Source organism: Acanthaster planci, linkage group LG07, assembly GCF_054643075.1.
Source record: "Acanthaster planci isolate LZ-2023a linkage group LG07, COTS_SCS, whole genome shotgun sequence".
Classification (NCBI taxonomy): Eukaryota; Metazoa; Echinodermata; class Asteroidea; order Valvatida; family Acanthasteridae; genus Acanthaster; species Acanthaster planci.
In genome coordinates this window covers 11045708-11066387 of record NC_141783.1, presented here as the reverse complement: position 1 = coordinate 11066387, position 20680 = coordinate 11045708, and the positions used below count along the sequence as shown (strand labels likewise).

At 40.1% G+C, this 20680-nt stretch overlaps 1 protein-coding gene across 4 annotated transcripts in view; it reads left to right on the top strand.

The window, feature by feature from the left end:
- LOC110973685 (uncharacterized) overlaps window positions 1-20680 on the top strand; it is a 91650-nt gene that overhangs the window by 68131 nt on the left and 2839 nt on the right. For all 4 annotated transcript variants that reach the window (XM_022224684.2, XM_022224686.2, XM_087139120.1 and 1 more), the window contains 30 exons: window positions 1260-1370; window positions 1810-1926; window positions 2109-2219; window positions 2478-2591; window positions 3538-3651; window positions 4380-4493; window positions 4883-4996; window positions 5789-5902; window positions 6335-6448; window positions 6925-7038; window positions 7537-7650; window positions 8077-8190; window positions 8615-8728; window positions 9407-9520; window positions 10396-10506; window positions 11168-11281; window positions 12052-12165; window positions 12759-12872; window positions 13380-13493; window positions 13641-13754; window positions 14886-14999; window positions 15217-15327; window positions 16286-16399; window positions 16858-16971; window positions 17379-17492; window positions 18001-18114; window positions 18575-18688; window positions 18955-19068; window positions 19496-19609; window positions 20362-20475. In XM_022224684.2, the coding sequence (XP_022080376.2) occupies window positions 1260-1370; window positions 1810-1926; window positions 2109-2219; window positions 2478-2591; window positions 3538-3651; window positions 4380-4493; window positions 4883-4996; window positions 5789-5902; window positions 6335-6448; window positions 6925-7038; window positions 7537-7650; window positions 8077-8190; window positions 8615-8728; window positions 9407-9520; window positions 10396-10506; window positions 11168-11281; window positions 12052-12165; window positions 12759-12872; window positions 13380-13493; window positions 13641-13754; window positions 14886-14999; window positions 15217-15327; window positions 16286-16399; window positions 16858-16971; window positions 17379-17492; window positions 18001-18114; window positions 18575-18688; window positions 18955-19068; window positions 19496-19609; window positions 20362-20475 (3411 nt within the window). The remainder of the gene's footprint in view (window positions 1-1259; window positions 1371-1809; window positions 1927-2108; window positions 2220-2477; window positions 2592-3537; window positions 3652-4379; window positions 4494-4882; window positions 4997-5788; window positions 5903-6334; window positions 6449-6924; window positions 7039-7536; window positions 7651-8076; window positions 8191-8614; window positions 8729-9406; window positions 9521-10395; window positions 10507-11167; window positions 11282-12051; window positions 12166-12758; window positions 12873-13379; window positions 13494-13640; window positions 13755-14885; window positions 15000-15216; window positions 15328-16285; window positions 16400-16857; window positions 16972-17378; window positions 17493-18000; window positions 18115-18574; window positions 18689-18954; window positions 19069-19495; window positions 19610-20361; window positions 20476-20680) is intronic.

The following is a 20680-nucleotide window of genomic DNA, read 5'->3' as shown; positions in this document are numbered from 1 at the left end:
TGATATCTTTCGAAAACATTTTCTATTGAAGTGTATCAGCACTAGGCTTAGAGTAAGTGAGACTAGAATTCTCTCCCCTCTCTTTTCTCTCTCTGTTTTCTTTACCTGTCTTCTCCAACTTGCCTACCCTGATTTGGGTTTTTCTTCTCAGATCTTTGGCTGTCAATGCTGTTGCTGTCTCTGTATCTTTCATTGTCACTCAGAACACTAACGACCTCTTCACAAAGAACTTTATTTCCTTCGGTTGGAGAACCGAGTGACTATTTTTCCAAAAATTATTAAGGGCAATTTAACCAAACAAATGTGTGTTGCACGTTATTATTGTAAGAACATATGTGTTCAAGTCGAAAACTATGTTCTCTTTGCAAGTGTCATAAAATAGCAAGCTTTCCGTTAACATATTTTTCATTAATTTCCTTTCTTAAACTATTATAACCTCCAGCTGTGTGTGTATTTGTGTAAAGTCTAAGTCTTTGTACCCCCCCATCATTGAATGACTTTGCGTTTTTGTGTGTGTCACATTTGAGTTACTTTAGGTAGATCCAGGATGCATCAGGGATAAAGGGGTCCATGGCCCTCCCCTAAGGAGCCAAAAAGACAGTTTTTGAATAAAAATAGAAAGGCGCATTTTGGTCAGTTTCATTTCCCTTCCTTCAAAACCCTTCCTTCAGAAAGACTATTGAAGATTACACAAAACAACGCATTTTTGCTCCCCAACAAACAACCCCCCCCATGAATTCTGGATCTACCCTCATCCAATACAGGCATGCAGCCTAATCACCTTAATTTGCCAGTGGGTATTAATTTAGCCGAACCATGCCATGTCTGTCAGTTTTTTAAAATGGGTGAACTTGGAAAGCAACTTTGAAGTGCAGTAACTTGAAAAGATTTATAATAATGAGAGAAACAGTCAGATGAGTAAGGCAGGAAGAAAAATTGACAACCAACTAAGCAACAGTCAGTCAACCAATCAGTGGCCCGATGTCAATTTGATGGGTTTTCAACAGAAACTGTACATAGCTTGTGTAGCGTTACAGTTCTCAGAGGGGAAAACAAGCCTTCAGTTTCTTAATGAATTACTTCTGTCAATCTTCCTTTTTACCAAGAATTTGTGTGTTGGCATTTTTTTCAAAGAGTTCAATATATTTTTATTTTGTTCAGTGCAGTTTTTCAAATTTAGCTACTTTTTTTTATCATTGCCGCATCAGTATTTCTCATGAGTCTATTTCCTGTATCTCATTTCCTTCGTTGTCCATTAGACATTGATGAATGTGCCAGTGGCCCATGCGTGAATGGACAGTGTACAGACCATGTCAACCGGTATACCTGCACCTGTCAACCTGGCTGGACTGGAGTTAACTGCGAAATAAGTGAGTACAATTGTTGGAGTAAGGTGCCATCAGCTTTATGTATTGTGTGTTGGGGGCAGCCGACTCCTTTCTGTTAGGTCTGTGATTGGAATGGATCCCAACTTGCACTCAGATCCTGACTCGTCTGCAAGTGTCTTTGGTAAGACCCAGTGCAATGGGGTGTTTATTGTATGTTACTGCACAACAAGTACATGAGTGGAGGAAACCATTTTGAGAAGTCATTTCTGAAGTGGTATCACACCCACGTGGTGCACAGTACTCTATATTTTTAAGGCTTGAGTGTACTGTGCCAAGTTATGACATCATGTTGAACCAGCCGATGCACTCGTACGGCCAGCACATGAGCAACCCCTCCTTGGTTGTAGCTTTTCATTTTTCTTGATGATTTGTAGTTGATACTCGCACATCATATCACCTGTTTTCTGTTTTGAACACTCAGACATTGACGAATGTGCTAGCCAGCCTTGTCTCAACAATGCCCAGTGCACAGATCTCGTCAACGGCTATTCCTGCGCTCCTTGCGTCGCTGGCTATGAAGGAATCCGCTGTCAAATCAGTAAGTAGCCAGAAAGCAACATCTTCATCTTTCAATCAGTCAAAACAAATAATAGTCAACATTTGCTTTTTTTACATAGAACCATCGGCAATATGTCACCTCTTGGCCAATATTCCTGCCCCTCTAGCTCTTGCACTTGTAATTTTTCAACTATCCATGTCTTTTTGGTGTTCTTTTTGTAGACATCAACGAGTGTGATAGCAGTCCGTGTGTAAATGGCATCTGCATTGATGGGGTGGATGCATTCACCTGTACCTGCTTCCCTGGTTACGAGGGCTCCTTTTGCGAGATCAGTGAGTTGAAAAGCCCTCCTTTGTGAAGTCTTGGAGTCAGAGCGTAAACTTTGACCATACAACAAATAAGCCACTTGTGAATTGAGCTTGAATGATGTCTGGAACCCCTAGTACAGTTGCAGTATAGGTGTCAGCTGGTGAATCACATGAGTCCTTCTGAGTCCTGAGCATTACACTAGCCAGTGCTGCAAGATTGCTTCTCTGTCCACCATCATGTTTCTTTAATTTTTTTTCTTTTCTCTCTGGTCGTCTTTACAGATACCAACGAGTGTAGTAGCAGCCCATGTCAGAATGGAGGAGCATGTGTGGATGGCATCAATGAGTTTACGTGCACCTGCACTGCTGGGTTCATTGGCATCCTGTGTGAGATCAGTGAGTATCGCAACATGCAGACACTTGTCATTCAGCGTTTAAAGTTGATTTGATTTTCAAGAAAATGTTTTTGCAGTTGGTTACCACACTTATCTTCCCTCATGCTCTTCAGTTCATTCAATTAAGGTCAGAAGTAGGATATACAATTGAATTTGTCAAAGGTCGATTTAATGTTTCCAAAGGCAAGATCAAAGCAGGCAAGCATGAACATCTCAATACACGAAAAATCAATATACGACCGCTCTTAAATGGCCCACTTTGCACACGTGTATTGCTGTTCTGAACAGCTTCCAACATGCTTCATTTTTGGAGGAGATGTTGGAGCACCACGCTGGCTCATTATACTGAAGGCCCATTTAATGATACCATTTAATACTCATGACAAATTGTCACATCTCAATTCTCTAACGTTTATTTCCACACATGGAGGCAACATCCTAAAAGCCGAAGCATGTGGCAGATTTGCCCAACAAACGGGACAAAACAAGACTAACAACACATATTATAGAATCTCGAAGTAATAACAATAAAAAATTTCAAAGTTGAAGTAAACAAGACAAACAAAAAAGTATTACAACAGTTATGTATTGGAACAGTAATTAAATAGATAACAGATGAAAAAAGGTTGACACAAAATAAAATGACAGATAATGAATGACTAAACCGGCTTAAAACAATAACAATTGGAATGTATTAGTAAAAGGGCAAGATTGTTCCACTTTTGTGTCCAGAGAAATAAATCCCCAATGGGGTTTCCCTTCCTGGAGTCTGAGACAACACCTAACTGACTTTACTGTGACTGGCAGCATTGCTGTGATTATAACCTGTATGTGTGTTTCACTACGGAGCCCTATTTGCTTTTTCTCCAAAGGTTTGTTTCTGTGGTCTCTCCTCCAATCTTTTCTCTCTTTGAATGAACTGAAATCATGTCTTTTTAATTTCGCAGATGTAAATGAGTGTCAAAGCAGCCCTTGCCAGAATGGGGCCACCTGTACTGACGGCATCAATTCTTATTCATGCACCTGTATGCCTGGTTTTACAGGAGATAGATGCCAAATTGGTTAGTTTTCTTGTGTCTTGAAGGAGTATTTCTCTATCAGGGTCATTCTATAAATTAGAGGTGCACATTTTTTTGTGTCCCTGTTACATCTGACATATGTTTTTATGAGTTCAAAAACATTCTGTAATTTCCAGGAGTGACGAATTCATGCAAAGTACCTGCCAAAAAAATAGAAATAGTTTAAAATCGATTTCATTGATATTTCCGTGTAAAATTACACAAGTCACGTGTAGCAGAGGACACAAACATGTCATACTTTTGGAACCTGGATTTATAGAATGTCCCATCTGTCCTTCCTACCCAAGTTTCATTGAGCCATTTCTGGAAAAATATGACTGAGCAATTTAAAAGGAGCCAGAGATTTGTAGTAGTGGCCTAATTGAATCAGGCACACGCCCCCCCTCACAGTGGAATTTTGAACTGCACACAACCTATTTACAAGTAACAGTTCAGTTGCTTTCGGCACCCTCTTGAAGTAATGGGTCTCTGGTCTTGTAATGAACGCTACTCTGATGGTATCCTTTATTTTGCTGATAATTTTTTTTTAAATGTACCTTTCCACAAAAACCAAAAAGGCCCCTATACACCCGTGAAAAGACCTGACGTAAAGACTTAAAATTGAGACAATTGACACTCACAGACACTTTTCATGGACTTCGTGAAACTTTTTTCTGTGACTTTTAGCTGAAGCTGTTTTATCTGACATTGTTTCTGGTTCTGGTTGGCAGATATCAATGAGTGCGCCAGTAACCCGTGTCAGAACCAGGCTACTTGCCTGAACCTGGTCAACCTGTTCCGCTGTGTCTGTGCCCCAGGCTACGTTGGAGAATTCTGTCAGACTAGTAAGTACCAACAGAAGTTTACAGTGGTACTTGGTGAGGATGCTAGCCGGAAAACTGCAGTCATGTAGCTTGATGCATAGATGGGACCCAAGGGCAGATTCAGAAGTAAATTCTCGGATGGTAGCCTAAATTGTATTTTTTTTGAGCCACAATATTTTCTGTTAGGAAAATGAAATTGCCTAGACATTTTGCTCTTCCCACAGATCCATCATTGATCAGACCACTGGCATGAGTCTAGTGGTCCCCATTACCAACAACTCTCATGATCTTATTTAATGTCAGTTGTAAAAGCATCTTAGTGAATACCAGTCATCTAGATGCTAGTCCATCCTTACACTGCAGTTATTGCTCATTATTAATTAATGGCTTGTGTCTTTCTTTCTAACCAGACTTTGATGAATGTGCCAGCACCCCTTGTTTCAACGGTGCCAACTGTGTAGATGGCGTGAACCAGTACTCGTGTACCTGTCTGCCTGGATATGAGGGCACTCGCTGTGAAATTGGTATGGAGAAGGAAAATGAGGGAAAACAAACGTCGTAGATTTAAATGCTTTAGTCATTCTACAGTTTGGCAGCAAGTTTGTCTCTTTGATTGGTATATCCCCTTGTGATAAAGGTTCTAGCTGGAAGGAAGGTGGAAACCAAATGTCATGTTTTTTTAATGTGATGATGTAATAAATGAAATGAAAGTAAAAAAATGGGGGGGGGGTTTCTGGTTGAACCGAATAGATTTAATGAACAAACAAGAATTCCAAAAATTTGTATGGGATCCTGGAGGCTTTGAGAAGATTGATAAAACATTGTAGCCTGTTGCTAATGTTATTCTGCAAACAGTTTGTTGCAAGGGTGATATTGTTTGTTGCAAATGCTGACTTAAAAACTGACAAGATTTTACAGCCACAGGCCTTTGGCTTTACAAACGCTGGCCCTTGTTGGGAAGTTTGTTGAGGATTTATGCACATTTTTCCAGCATTGTTGTATTTCACACTCTAGATAATGTCTCAGAGCGGTATTTGCTGTAGAGCAGTGCCCTGCTGTACACAGATGCTTTAAAGGTCCATGCATGCTCAACTTTCACAGATTAGCTCAAGCCTTTGTGTAGAAACACAGTGAGAATCACTCTAGTCTGGAGATGAACATAGACATCATCCTTTACTGCTTGCAGAAATTGACACATTTTTAGACATCCTCCATGTAATTGACAAAGGAAAATCCTTGTGTGTGTACACACCAACTGGTGTGAATTGGTTAGAGTATTTTTTAGGTCTGTTTTACTGTCATTTGCCCTTTTCTAGACATCAATGAATGTTTCAGCAGCCCTTGCCAGAATGGAGGTTTCTGCATTGACCGCGTCAATTCATATGAGTGTGTCTGTCCATTGGGTTACAACGGAGTCAACTGTCAAACCAGTAAGTTAAAGATCATGTTAAAATCTTGAACGTAAAAGTTTTTTTTTGGGGGGGGGGGAATTACACAAGACATTCAGTGTAGATGTATCCATGCACGTTGAAAAGAATGAGTTTTAAATGCCACGTTTACCCCCTCCCATTCCTTGGCCCAGCTCTCACCATACCGCACAACCTCCACTGGTGCTACTATCTGCCAGTTGTCTTAAAAAAAAAAATTGTTTTTCATCATTGCATCACATCTTCACTTTTTTTGTAATTAAAATTTTTGCATGCAAGTATCTCTTTCGGAAACTTCAGCTTCTTTAAGAAGGAACTTTTGTCTGTGAATTCCATTTTTTCATAGATGTGAATACTTTTCGATATGAATAACTTCCTATAGTTGGAGAGTTTCTTGGTGCCTTCAAAAGTATTGACTTGTCTTGTTTGTGACAGACACCAATGAATGTGCCAGTGCCCCTTGCGCCAATGGTGGTACCTGCACAGATGAAGTGAACGGCTACAGGTGCACGTGTGTCCCTGGCTGGACAGGCACCAACTGTGATCAGGGTAAGATCGGTCTGCCATCCTGTAGTTGGCTTAAGTGACTCTCTCGGGACTAGAAGGGCCTCTTTGGGGAGAAGTGGCTTTTTAGAACTGGGCCAAAAAGTCTCCTTTCAAAAACAAGAAAAAGAACAGAGAAGGCCTGTTATTTCGTAAGAGTTTTAAGCCTTGTTTTCAGTGGTTGTCTGGTGTTCAAAGAGGAAAGTTATTACTGGAAATATTGAAGTAAGTTTGAGAAAGCCAGGGAATCCTTTTCCAGTCGAATCCCCCATGCTGCCGGCCAAACCCTTATACACTGTATCTCTCCTGTAACCTTTCAGTAGGGGATTTTTGGTTTGGCACATAAAGTTGATTCATGTAAAGTTGAAGAATGCAATTTTATGCTGCAACTTTCAAGTTCTGGTGTATGCACATCCTCTAGCCAGGGGCTTTCAGTGTACACATTTGGACTCTAGTGATCTTTGGCCTATTAAACTTTGCAGATATCAATGAGTGTGCCAGCAACCCTTGCCGCAATGGCGCAACATGTAACAACCTGCTGAATGCATACACATGTGTCTGTCGCTCTGGCTACACTGGTGTGAACTGTGAGACAGGTAAGCTATTAAAAAGCCGTTGCTTATACAATAATGTTGTGTGTTACTTTTGGATGTTAGCATCTGCATTGGAATAATCTCCCATCAGCATGAAAGGCATCAGTATAAAAAGGCAATTGTTAGATATGTAGGCCTGTACATTTTGAGGGATCGATACAGCACAGAGTTGTGGTCAAGCGTACCGCGTGTTAAATCACAAGTGAAATCTCATAATGTTTAACATTTGTTCAGAATTACGTCAGACAGTTGGCCCATTCTTTATTGGTCGACAGCCCTTCACAGGGTTTATAACCAGTATTATTTTCTTGAATGTAGGGGCATGCTCAATAGCACAATATGTACACCAGTATTGGCATATGCGTACCTATATTGTTAGTGGTATGTATCTGTGCATTAAGTATTGTGTGATTGAATGCTCCTTTGTATCTCGGAATGAGTGGGTTTTCAAGTTGAGGATGTGAGCCCACAGTTCATTTGTATTGGATGTATCCATTGCAGATATTGATGAGTGTGCCAGCGGCCCGTGCCAGAATGGTGGTCGATGCAGGAATGACATCAATGCCTATTTCTGCCAGTGCCCTCCTGGATACACCGGCGTTAACTGCGAGACAGGTGAGTCTACCAGTTCTTTTGTGAGTTCCAGCCTGTAGATCATGTCCACATTCACAGCTAAAGCAGAAATGGGCACTATGCAATAAAAGAAAAAACCTTAGCTGAGGTTTTGGGTTGTTGTTTGGCAGCAGCAGGCAAATCTTTTCCGATACCAGAGGCAAACATGTTTCCAGAAGTGGGAAGTGGCATGTAAACCAACAAGGTAGAGGCATCATGTATCCCCCCCTTCCACGCATCCATTTCCTGTGTGATAAACACAGAGAATTTCAGTTGACATGCATTTGTTAGAATGCTGAGTTGTTGCTCTGATAAGGAACCTTTTGCCAAATTGTCACTGAAGAAAAGTTGTACCAAGTTGATACCTGGTACTAAGGACGGATTTAATCTTCATGAAACTTTCATAGCATTTTCTCGTTACTTTTGCAGACATCAATGAATGTGCGAGTAACCCATGCCAGAACGGGGCAGCCTGTCGAGATAATATCAACTCATACACATGTGAATGCCTGCCCGGTTATGAGGGGCTGCAGTGCCAGATTGGTTAGTCCTTCAGGCTTTTCTGTCATTTTTCTTAGTTATTTTTCGATGTAGCGTCATTGACATCAGGTTGTCCATTTGTCAATTATTTTACCATTTTGAAACATGATCTGTTACATTTTGTAATAAGAATTGCATCCATTTCATAATGAGTGATGTTTAGGCTTATTCGTATTCCAAAATCCTCACTTGTTTATTTGGCACGGAAGAAATAAGGCAGCTTTAGATCATTTAGTAGTACTCATTTAGTGATGCCTTCTTCATGTCATCAAATGTTGCATCTTTATTTTAGAGATGATGTTACATTATTTCATAGGAATATGTATTTCATTGTGCTATACATGTATATCTCTCACTTTTCTGTTCTCTCAGACTTCATTTACCGTTGAATATTCATTGTGATAACTCTTCCCTTTATCCTCTCAAGACATTAATGAGTGTGCTAGCCGCCCGTGCCGCAATGGAGGTTCATGCTCAGACCAGGTCAATGGTTTCACGTGTACATGCCAGCCTGGTTGGGCGGGACCTACTTGTTCAGAGAGTAAGTACGGCCCTACTTTGTCCACATGTGGAATTCGGTCTGTCCTGCATTCTTGATGAGACAATGTCGTTCACATGAAACCTTTACAAGGACACAATTTATAAGTTTGTGTAAAAATGGTCCTGACTAGAACGACTAGTTCGAAACAAATTTTAAATCTGTTTTACAAGTTATCCAAAACATTTTATATCAAGTGCAGCTTTTGAAGATTGGATTTTTATTTTGATGTCCAGGCCATTCTCACTTCATGCTGAAACAATGTATAAAATTAAAGACACACTCTACCATATTATTTAATTATACCTTTGAATATGGGCAATTCACAATAGTGCACCTCCCAGAGTTTGCAGTGCATTGACCAATCACAATGCTTGAAACAGATTTCACGCACTGTGATTGGTCAAACTCTTGGAGGCTCACTATTGTGAATCACCCCTATATATTGCCTCAGAAGAGTTTTTTTGACAGAGAGAAGGTTATTTTGAAGTAAAGAAGTACTTCACATAATGTTTGAAACAAGATAGGAGTACCAATTTAACTGAAGTAAAAACTACACAAAGTTGACTTAAAACTTTTTTATTTCTTGGCCTGTTACCATGCTAGCCTTTCAAAAGTGGCTACTGTTGCTAAACTCTACCTTGGTAATATTAACCAAATGTCATGACCGCTTCTTATCAGATGTCAATGAGTGTGCCAGCCAGCCTTGTTTGAATGGAGGAAACTGCGTGGATCAGATCAACAGATACGTCTGCCAGTGCCCAGCTGGTTACACTGGAACCAACTGTGAAAACAGTAAGTATTTTTCTCCTGTAAATTATTAAGTCTGACAAAACCAGCTAATTAGAGACTTCTCTTACCCTCCAGTTTTCCAACTACATGTAAGACACGAAAGCAATAGTGAAATTTCCCACCTCAGAGCCCTCAAGAGAAGTGAGTGGTATTCCTTCAAACATTTGCCTGTGTGCATGACACAACGAGAAAACTGTCCTTGGCAGATACCAGCAGACCATCCAAGTCTTCAGTATTCTACCAATTTGAAAATACACTACCATTGCACTTTACATTGCTACTTTGTTATCAACTGAATTCTACAACTTTGATTGTTTTTGTCAACTATATTACATTTTGAAGTTTAAGGCTTATTTAATCACTGTGGCATTCGTATAAATCTAGATTGTGAATATGATTAAGTATGTTACATTTGCAATTGAAAGGGTCAATGATTTTTATTGTAGTGCTAATTCCAGTCTTGAGTGATGTTGTTTTAACCAAAGACAGGAGTTTACTGCTGCTTCAGCATCAAGATTTCCTAGAATTCAGATATTTTTAGCTGTTAACAGGTTTTATAGTCGATGACGTTCAGTCAGTTGGGAAAATTTACAGATTGTTCTAATTTTCTAGGATTTGGGTTCATTGTTTGTATAGGAAGTGTCCCACAATTGTGGAGTACATGTTTAAAGTGACAGCACAGGAGAGCGTCTTCTGTTGTTAGGAACAGCAGCGGACACTGGTAGTATTGAAAATAAAAAGTACACTTTAAAATTTGTAAACAAAAAGTATGTTTCAGTTATTTTCATTGGGCTCAGAGGAATGGATCTGTGCTTCAGTGTGTATTCCATGTCTTGATGAGGCCTTCTGATGATTTCGTCTCTGTAATGCTTCCACAGATATCCAGGAGTGTGCAAGTCAGCCTTGCGTGTTCGGTCAGTGCGTCGATGCCATCGATGGATTTACTTGCATCTGTCAGGCCGGGTACACAGGCACTTTGTGCGAAGCCAGTAAGTGTTGCTTTTTCAGTTATATCTATATTTTGTTTTCTATTCTTGGTTGAGTGGTGAATTTATCTTCAGCGCAATTTATTTTATTCAGTCATCTTTTTATTTGGTCTTGTTTTGGCACACAGACAAAATCTTCTGTTCCCTTTTCTACTCAATTTATCAAATCCCTGTTCTTGTAAACTGCGGGCTTTCCTCGTGAAAACATCCCCTAACCTATAAGTATAAAATAAATCAATAGCAGATCTCACCTGTTGTTATGGAAAGCAAGTGCAGTTGTTTGTTTGGTGTTTTTTTTGTAGCTTGAGAGAGATTCAAAGAATTTCTCGGAATATGACGGAAAGTGGTACTTTCTTTATATTTTGTAATGGAAAGACATACTTGTTCTTGCTCAGGGCAGATCCAAGAAAGAGCCAAAGCCTTTTTTTTTTAAACAAAAGGCAATTGTTTTGGTGTGTTTTTTCCAAAAGCATGTGAAAAGCTCCAAAATGTAGCTTCATCTGTCAGAAATCCAATAAAAGGCTATATATAGGAATTGGCAAATTTTCTGTCCCCGCCCAACAAAATACATAAGTGTGCCCCCCCCAGCAAACACTCCCACATGTGTATCTGTCTTGATCTCCAACCTCTGTATTTTCCTTTTTCTTTTGTCTTTTGTGCACAGACATCCAAGAGTGTTCGAGCAGCCCATGTGAGAATGAAGGACGATGTGTAGACGGCATCAACAGCTACTCCTGCGAGTGCCGACCGGGATTTACGGGTGAAAGGTGTCAGACAGGTCAGCCCCTTCATCCTTGCCTCAAAGATCTAATGCCTCACAGGCTAACAGTGACTGCAACCAACCCCTAACAAGAACACAATGAAATGATATTTAGAGAAGGGCCATTTGAAGAGGATTAGTTCATTTCCTACCTTCAACAATGTGTAAAAAACCTGGATATTTAGCCTCACCCTTCGGAAAGACCACAACCGGATATGCAAAGAAGTTTCAAAATGTTTTTACCCCTACCCTAGTGAAAATCCTTTTGGCCCTCATTTGACACGGCTTAACTGATAACTGTTTTTATCTTGTGAATTTAAAGGTCATGCTTAAGATTTAACGAGGCAGGAAATTTAGGACTGTTATGTTCACCCATCTTAAGTTGTAAGGTCAAGACTCATGGAAGACCTTTTTAAAGACTTCTGTTGTACTGTAGAGAAAAATAAACGCAATCATGGCAAAAACGTCAAAAACAGATTTCACAAAATTGACCTCCAAAGTAATAGAAATTGTTACAGTGCATAATTTTGGCCAGGTAAAAATGATTACAAATTGTCCCATAGCATGGTTTTTTGTTGGCTTAGTTGCCCTTTTTTCTCATTAATAATTGTACAGGTAGGCTGTAGATCATATGGGAGCTTTCTCAATTGATCCCTTTTCCGAATTCTCCCCTCCCCAGCCCTACTTTCACTCCCCAAAGCACATCCAACATAACCAATGAATGCAGCATCAGGTTTTTTACTGTTGCCCATAAAATAAGGTCATTGTCCCCTGTTCTTGCTACACAGAGATTAACGAGTGTGCTAGCAGTCCTTGTCAGAACAGTGGTATCTGTGAGGACCTAATCAATGAGTTCAGGTGTACATGTCCCGCTGGCTTCTATGGAATCTTCTGTGAAACAAGTAAGTGTTTTTTACTGTTAAGAAAGTGATAATTTTTCCTTCCTGAATGAACTAAAGAGCCTCTCATCCTATAGTTTATCTTGCATTCATTTCATTTTTCTCTGTGGTCTGGTGTACCTCATGTAAACCTGAAGCCTATTTTTCATAGCACAGGCATGAAACAATTTTTTTTAGAGGGATTTTAGCACACATTCTCAGATGGACTTAGAATTTGCAATGATCCCCCTCCACCAACACAATGCCCTGCCAGCTACAGAAATTTACAGTTGACAGATGATTCCAAATTCTCAGATCTTTTTGGGGTAATCCCCTTTCCTTTTTCATTTGTCCTCAGTCCAGATGAGATTCTTATTATGAGTTTTTCCTCCAAAAAGGAGTTTTAATTATGGCTTTTGCATGAAAATATACATAACACCAAGGCCTGATTTCAACCCGGAAGTTTACAACATGTCTTTTGTTGAGTAAATAAATCTGTTCCCCGTAAAAAAACAAAAGTGTATATTTGAGATAGCGGTATATGTGATCAACTTACCTGCTGCACAGTGTGAAGGGAATATTTATTACGTCTTGGGAATTCATGATTTGTTTTTCAGACAGGGACGAGTGTCGCAGCAACCCTTGCAGGAATGGAGCCTCGTGCACTGACGGCGTCAATGGATACACTTGTCAGTGTGCGGCAGGTTTCACTGGTACAAATTGTGAGACAGGTAAGTGTACAGGTGGAACAACTTTGTTGTCAGTGAACAAGTGTGAAAAACTCTGATGTAATTATGTTAATAACGAAGATGACAACTGATATGATGAATCATGCAGAAGAATATTCAAATGGTGTGAAAAGAGAAGTGCCAACGTTTAAGGAATTTTGTTTTTTAAGTAGTTCCAAGATTTTCCAAGGGAAATGTTACAAAAAGTTGGAAAACATTGTAGCTTCATTTCAGTTGAACATATATTCCCAGGAGCGTTCCTCTGAGGTAAGAATGCTTTTTTGGGTACATTTCGTGGATAATTATTGACACACTTAGGCTGCTTGATTTGCACACTGGCAAATGCTAGTTATGTACCCCTCTGTGACTTAGCTTTTTGAGTATGTCATGAGTTCCTCATACATATATTTATAGTCTCTCTAGCCTAATGAAAGCTGATCTGTTTGGACTCAATTTTAGCATGCACTTTTTGAGCAAAATTGTTAGATGCAAATTTGTCATATTGTACAGATATCAACGAGTGCGCATCCACCCCCTGTTTGAACTTTGGTGACTGCGTAGACCTCGTCAATCAATACACGTGCCGCTGTGCTGCAGGCTACTCCGGCACCAACTGTGAAATCAGTGAGTACCCATTCTCTTGTCTACAGGTGACTTGAGTTTTGAATACAGGATCTCCCTACAAGCTGTATTGCTACCATTGCTGTGCCCATCTGTGTTAGCCCAAGGATTAAAATTTGGGATTTTTTGTCCGTTTTATTTTGCCCATAGATGATGACGAGTGTACAAGCAACCCATGCTACAATGGCGGTATTTGCATTGATGGCATCAATTCTTACACTTGCCAATGCCGTGCTGGATTTGCTGGACTTCGCTGCCAAACTGGTGAGGAATTCAACACAGAAAACAATCAAAACTGCATTGTCTCCTCATGTTCATTTTTCTGTAAATACATACAAAATGATGCTGACTGAAAACAACCTTTCAGTGTTTAGCCGATTGACTCCATGTGGAGTGTCTTGAGATCAGTCAAATGCTGTAAAATAATTGCTTCAGTTAACACCAGTGTACGACAGCTTATCAGGGTTTTTTGAAAGAAAAGTGGCTGAAATGTTTTCAGAGGAGAGGAGTAGAGATAAACTGTTGATGTCGATATATACTGGGGCCTAAGGCCCTAAAGCAGCAAGCCAAGAGCTGCAATAGTGAACTTCACTTCAGCCAAGAAAGTTTGGGATCAGTTTCCAGTTACGTGAAAGTAGGCCCATTCAACATTGGTCAGGAATTGTCAACTGTTCCTCCACTTTCAAAATCTGCCTTTCCATGGGAATGGTAAATTTTTTTTGAGAATTATATTTATGAACAAACCATGCCAGGAAACTGAATAAATAATGGCATTATTTATGAAGATTAAAAAAGAAATTGAGTGGAGTGGGATTTGATCCAGTGACGTCTAGAGCAATGTGCTGGATTTATATTCAAAAAGTATAACTCAGTAAACAACATGAACATGCAGCACTTGCGTGGCTTCCATGACTATCGTGCATGATGGTAGTCGCCAGGTCCTTTGTTTCGCCATTTACTGTGTTAACCAATCAGACTTGACAATAGGTGGCAAAATTAGGGACCTGGCGACCATACGGTCATGTGTGTCATATTCATTTTTGCGTTCCAGTTTTATGTGTGCAGTCAGTTGAAGAAAGCCAATTTTTTGACAGTGTGAAACAGTCATAAATCCTGCATCTCAATTGCATGAAAATTGTTCTGTGTCTTCTGGCGTAAAACAAACCTCAAGACCTCTCTAGGCTTCTTCAGTTTCTAGTGCCTATTTCTGGAATTCTTTTTCCCAAGAACATTCACAACATCAGTTCTCTGAACAATTTGAAGCGTACATTAAAAAGTTCCATTTTCTCTACATGAATTTTGTAATTTGTCTTCTGGAGTTTTTCTTTGTTTGCTCATTGTACCTCGTGAAACTTTGCGTTATTAATTCTGTTGCTCCCTATTGTTATTATTCAGATGTCGATGAATGTGCCTCTATGCCTTGCCAGAATGGTGGCGTTTGTGAAGATCAGGTCAATAGCTATCGGTGTAACTGCCTGGAGGGCTTTGCTGGAGTCCACTGCGAGACCAGTGAGTAGTGTTTACTGTAAGACCCGTTCATGCTGTGGCGAATGTGAAAGTAAAGCAAGTTTGATGTCACAAAACATTTACAAAGAAAATTCATAATGTCAGCAAATGTACATGTAGTTTAATTTATATCTCTGTCAGTGTGCTAATAAATGTGACTGTTTTCAATAAGTGCTTGAAATTTTCACTCACCTTCCATTTCTGCTGTGTTTTGTTTCAGATACCAATGAGTGTAGCAGTGCACCTTGTGTGAATGGTGCATGTATTGATGAGATCAATGGTTACATGTGTGTCTGCAATGCTGGTTACACTGGTGTCAACTGCGAAACTAGTGAGTTGAGATCAACTTTTGAAACCCATTTCAGACAAGGGGCAAGGTTTACAAATTTCACCCCTTTCCAATCCTGCACTCAGTTTATCCCAGTCAACATTTCACCCCTTTCCAATCCTGCACCCAGGTTATCCCAGTCAACATTTCACCCCTTTCCAATCCTGCACCCAGGTTATCCCAGTCAACATTTCACCCCTTTCCAATCCTGCACCCAGGTTATCCCAGTCAACATTTCACCCCTTTCCAATCCTGCACTCAGGTTATCCCAGTCAACATTTCACCCCTTTCCAATCCTGCACCCAGGTTATCCCAGTCAACATTTCACCCCTTTCCAATCCTGCACTCAGGTTATCCCAGTCAACATTTCACCCCTTTCCAATCCTGCACTCAGTTTATCCCAGTCAACATTTCACCCCTTTCCAATCCTGCACTCAGGTTATCCCAGTCAACATTTCACCCCTTTCCAATCCTGCACTCAGGTTATCCCAGTCAACATTTCACCCCTTTCCAATCCTGCACTCAGGTTATCCCAGTCAACATTTCACCCCTTTCCAATCCTGCACTCAGGTTATCCCAGTCAACATTTCACCCCTTTCCAATCTTGCATCCAGGATATTCCAGTCAACATTTCACCCTTTTCCAATCTTGCACTCAGGCTATCCTATTCAACATTTTACCCCTTTCCAAATCTCACACCTAGGATATCCCAGTCAGTATACCAATCCAGGCTAAAAAAGATTAACCAGTTCACGCTGGGGGATCTAATATGAGAACAGATACATGTACATGTTGTGCGTGTGCGCTTTATGATGCCGACACACGTGCGTCCGCAAAAAACGACCGGCGCAAACTGGTTAATATGTATGGTCAAGTGTTACTTCAGGCATGGAAGTAGTCACAACTTGGAATAATTCTATGTTGTTTACTGAAAGCTAATGTGTAAGTTTTTCTCTCTCAGATATTGATGAGTGTGCCTTGAATCCATGCCGCTTTGGAGGGACTTGTACTGATGGGATTAATGGGTACTCCTGCCAATGTGTCCCAGGCTTCACTGGAGACAACTGTGAAATCAGTAAGTTGTGCCACTCATTTGAATTTAAGCCTAAGGAATGTAATCCAAGGGAATGCGTTGGCTAGACTGGCCGTGGAAACTCAACCGTCAAGTATAAACCAGAACCCAGGTCCAAGTAGGCACTGGATTATCCCCATCAATGCACGCTGAAGTTCATAATCACTGTATGAACCGTCACTGTTTGCTTTTTGTAGCCATCTGGAATGTCTGGCAAGCTGGCAAGCAAGTCCATCACCGAGTTACCCAGTAGTTCCTTAGCCGTCCGTCATCTTTGTATTTAATTTGTAACTGGATTTGTGATTTGACCGATAATGAATCCAACTAAACTCTGCTGTACAAGAAATAAAGCTTGTTCTTTAACCCACCATATCATTATATCACCTTTGTGTGTATTTTTGGAATAAAGAGAGTGAACTCAAGTCATTTTCTCATTTCATGGCTTTCATTTCTTCGTACAGACATTGACGAGTGCGCCAGTCAACCCTGCCAGAACGGCGGATTTTGCCGTGATGCGGTCAACTCCTTCTCCTGCATTTGCCCAACAGGATTCACAGGGGTCCTTTGTGAAGTTGGTAAGCATTATTAATGGGAAGTGAGAGCATCATCAGATTCAACAGTCACTTTGGGAGTCGAGTCGTATTTGATATTAACGGATACTCCTGTCCTTAAGAAGAAACTTTCCTCCCGCTAAATATGGTCCAAACTATCCATAGCAAAAGTATGTTCAGAAAGGAAAGCTCATGTGTCCTGACCTACTCTTTTATAAAGAATCAACCATTCTTGAACGTTTTGATGCCTTCTACTGTTTTTCAGTCTACAGTTCTGCCTCTCAGCCTATTACCTTTGGTTGTTTAGCTGTTTTTTCCCTGCTGCTTCTTCTGTGTACATAAACTTTCTGCCTTCTCTGTACATAACTTTCTGACTGCATTCATTCTAGTTTTCCCAATCCTCTCTTTGTTGTTTATTTAAAAAATGACAGATACCAACGAATGTCAGAGCAACCCATGCCTTAATGGTGCAACATGTCGAGATTCTGTCAATTCCTACATCTGTGACTGTATACCAGGCTATGAAGGCACCCTGTGCGAAATCAGTGAGTCTTTTGGAATGGTTTGACGTAGGCCATTTCTGAATTATTGGCTACAGCTTGAAACTTCACACAACTCTATGGGTAGTGACTGCGTACTTTCAAACTGCAGACAAATAATTAGACAGAACCTGTGACTTAGTATTTAGGAGCAGTCTGCATCCTGTCTTGCTTTGAACTTCACTTTGGAGCATGTACAGGATCCTTGCCATGTTTAATACCTCTTTGTCATACTTTGTTTAAAAATGGACAAATTGCTTTGTCAGTTTTCTGTGCATGTTAATCGGTTTGTTTAGAAAGGGTTGACTTTTTCCATCTGCTAATGAAACCAGAACTTACACATTTTCATGTGAGAATTACAAGGTAGAATTAAAGTTGCCTCTTTCTGGGGCTCCATGAACTATTTTGGAGGGGGGCATGGGCAGTTTGGTGCATTTCTTTAAAAAATTGTGCACATCAACCAACAGTCAGACAGGCCATCATTCAAGTCTTTACTTATCTCTCTCTTTTACAGATGTCAACGAGTGCGCCAGCAATCCTTGCCGTAACAACGGCAACTGCAATGACCTGGTCAATGGTTACTTCTGCGTGTGTGCTCCAGGATGGAATGGACCAGCCTGTCAATTCAGTGAGCTTATTTCTTTTGCTGCATGTTTTTTTTACTGATCCATTCCTGCCCTTCTAAGGCTGAGTCAGTTTAAATAATTGAATATTTCACCTTCCATTCTATTGAATATCCAAATATTTGGTTGGAGCAAACTCTTACAAAAGCGAACCAAAGTGTACATGTTTTTACAAAATAAAAAAAACAAATTAAAGGGAAAGCCCCCATGTTTTACATATACATCTATTCCTAATGCCTTTAAGTTTAGTTGTAACACCTTGAAGTACACTTTTAGAATGCCAATTTGTAAGCAAATAATCAACTTTCACCCTTTCTTTTGATTTTCGTCTCCAAATATTTGATTTTATAAATAAATATTCATATATAGAATAATCAATCGAATATCCAAATAATTAGCACAACCTCAGGCCTTTCTGTCATGAAATATTTTCTTTGACACTGCTTTCTTTGGCTCAATTGGCAGACACTGACGAGTGTGCCAGCAATCCTTGCTTCAACGGTGGGCGATGCATTGACCGCGTGAACAGCTTTGAATGTCGCTGCGTGCAAGGATACACTGGATTAAACTGTGAAGTTGGTAAGAAACAGATGAGGGTGTGGTGGTGAATATGCTTCGGAGGAATTGTGAGCAGTGAAAATGACCAGATTGCTAAAAGTATGACAAAGGAGTTAAATAACATCAAGTGCAGCAGTGAGGGCAAAGAAATACATTTCTTCAAGCTCAGTGACATAAATTTGAGTTTTCATTACTTAAAGTGTTAAAGACGGTCTAAAAAATCAGGATTATGAGTTGTGGGCATCTGTAATAATAATATTAATTACACTAGAAATCTTTGTTTGTAGATATCAATGAATGTGAAAGCCAGCCTTGTCGCAATGGTGGACAGTGTTTGGATCTGATCAACATGTACGAGTGCCAGTGTCCCACCAACTACGCTGGGATCAACTGTGAAATTTGTGAGTCCCAGAATGCTTTTTGGTTCTCTTTTCTCGTTGAATTAATAAATGATGCATGGCTTTTAAAAGACATCACTTGTTCTCGTTAAAATCATATAATTTTCACTCTCAGAGTAAACTAGTTCTCAACCCAAACAGTTCTAGTTTAAAGTGGGTAGCCCAAAGCTTGTACAGCATGTACGTATTATTTTTGGAGGGAAGTTCAATTAGTAAGACAAGTTCGGCCATCAGCTTAATGCCCAACTTTGGACTTTTGTTTAACAAAGCCTTTCCACTAGTGCCCTGCAGTCTTGTTACCTAATGCCCAGATCCATGCATTAAACATCACATGGGCAACTTTAGTTTCATTAATATTTTTGTGAATGCATTACATTATACTGGACCTTCTGTAGGCTTATGTTCATTTTTTTCTCCCTGATCTTCTTAGCTCTGGATGCCTGTATGAGTGCCCCTTGTGCTAACGGAGGTCGCTGTGAGAACCGTGGAGCAGACTTCATCTGTTTCTGTACTGCTGGGTACACTGGTACCGACTGTCAATATGGTGAGAAAAGTACCACAAAGTGAAGGGGGTGAAAGGTTGGATAGGGACGGAGGGCATGTCTTAGACAGGAAGCAAGGTTTGGGAAACAAGTTTTACAAGTTAGAACTTGGTGGTCGCGCAGTTTGTTGGAAGTTTATTTGTTATATTTCCAAGAAACAAAGCAGTATGGACTCTAACAATGAATAAGATGATTCCTACTTTTATCAAGACTGGGAGTGATAGTCAGTCGATTGGGTGAAATTTGACGTGTGTTCAACCAACCACAGTTCAGAAAACGACTGGCCCTTAACTTTTCTTTCTACAAATAAATCTGGAACTGTGCTGTTTTGAATGGGTTTTCAACATGCGATCACTTGCTGGGGCTTTTCCAAAATCGTCAACTTGTGTATTGGCATCCCCCATATAATTAATTCTCCTTACAAAGCAAGTGCCACACAAAGTTGTCACTTGGATTTTTTCTGGTAGGAGCAAAGCAGTCATCAAAAAAAGTTGATAAAGCACTAATAATCAACTGAGGTCAATTTCAAAGTATTTTTAAACAACCAGTGATTTCCGTCCCCTTTCATTTCTTTTGATTTCATTCCCTTTTGTTTCTGTTGTCCCCGTTTTACTTTCTTTTTTGTTTGCTGGGGGAGGTACTTTTGTGGATAAACATGTCCCCCTGAACTTCCCTCTCGCTAATGATGTTACATGTGAGCCGATTAAGCTGTAAATGGGCCAATGTTAAAACCATCCATGTTCCCCTTATGTAGAAACAAATGAGTGTTCTAGCCTGCCCTGCCAGAACGGAGGACTATGCATTGACGGTATGGTGGACTACACATGTCAGTGTCCACAGGGTTACACTGGACGCAACTGCGAGTCAGGTACGTGCAGTTGGCAGTATTTGCATTTGCTGTAAATCTCGCAATATTTTATTTGAGTGTCCATATATGATTCCTAACAGAGTTGTTTTCAATTGTTATGCCACTTTTTAGATATTGCAATTAATCGTTTGAACAAAAATATAATCTTTGTCCACCCTAACCCTGCCAGAGTGTTGTTAGTTAATAGTCTATCTGCCCTGAGCAA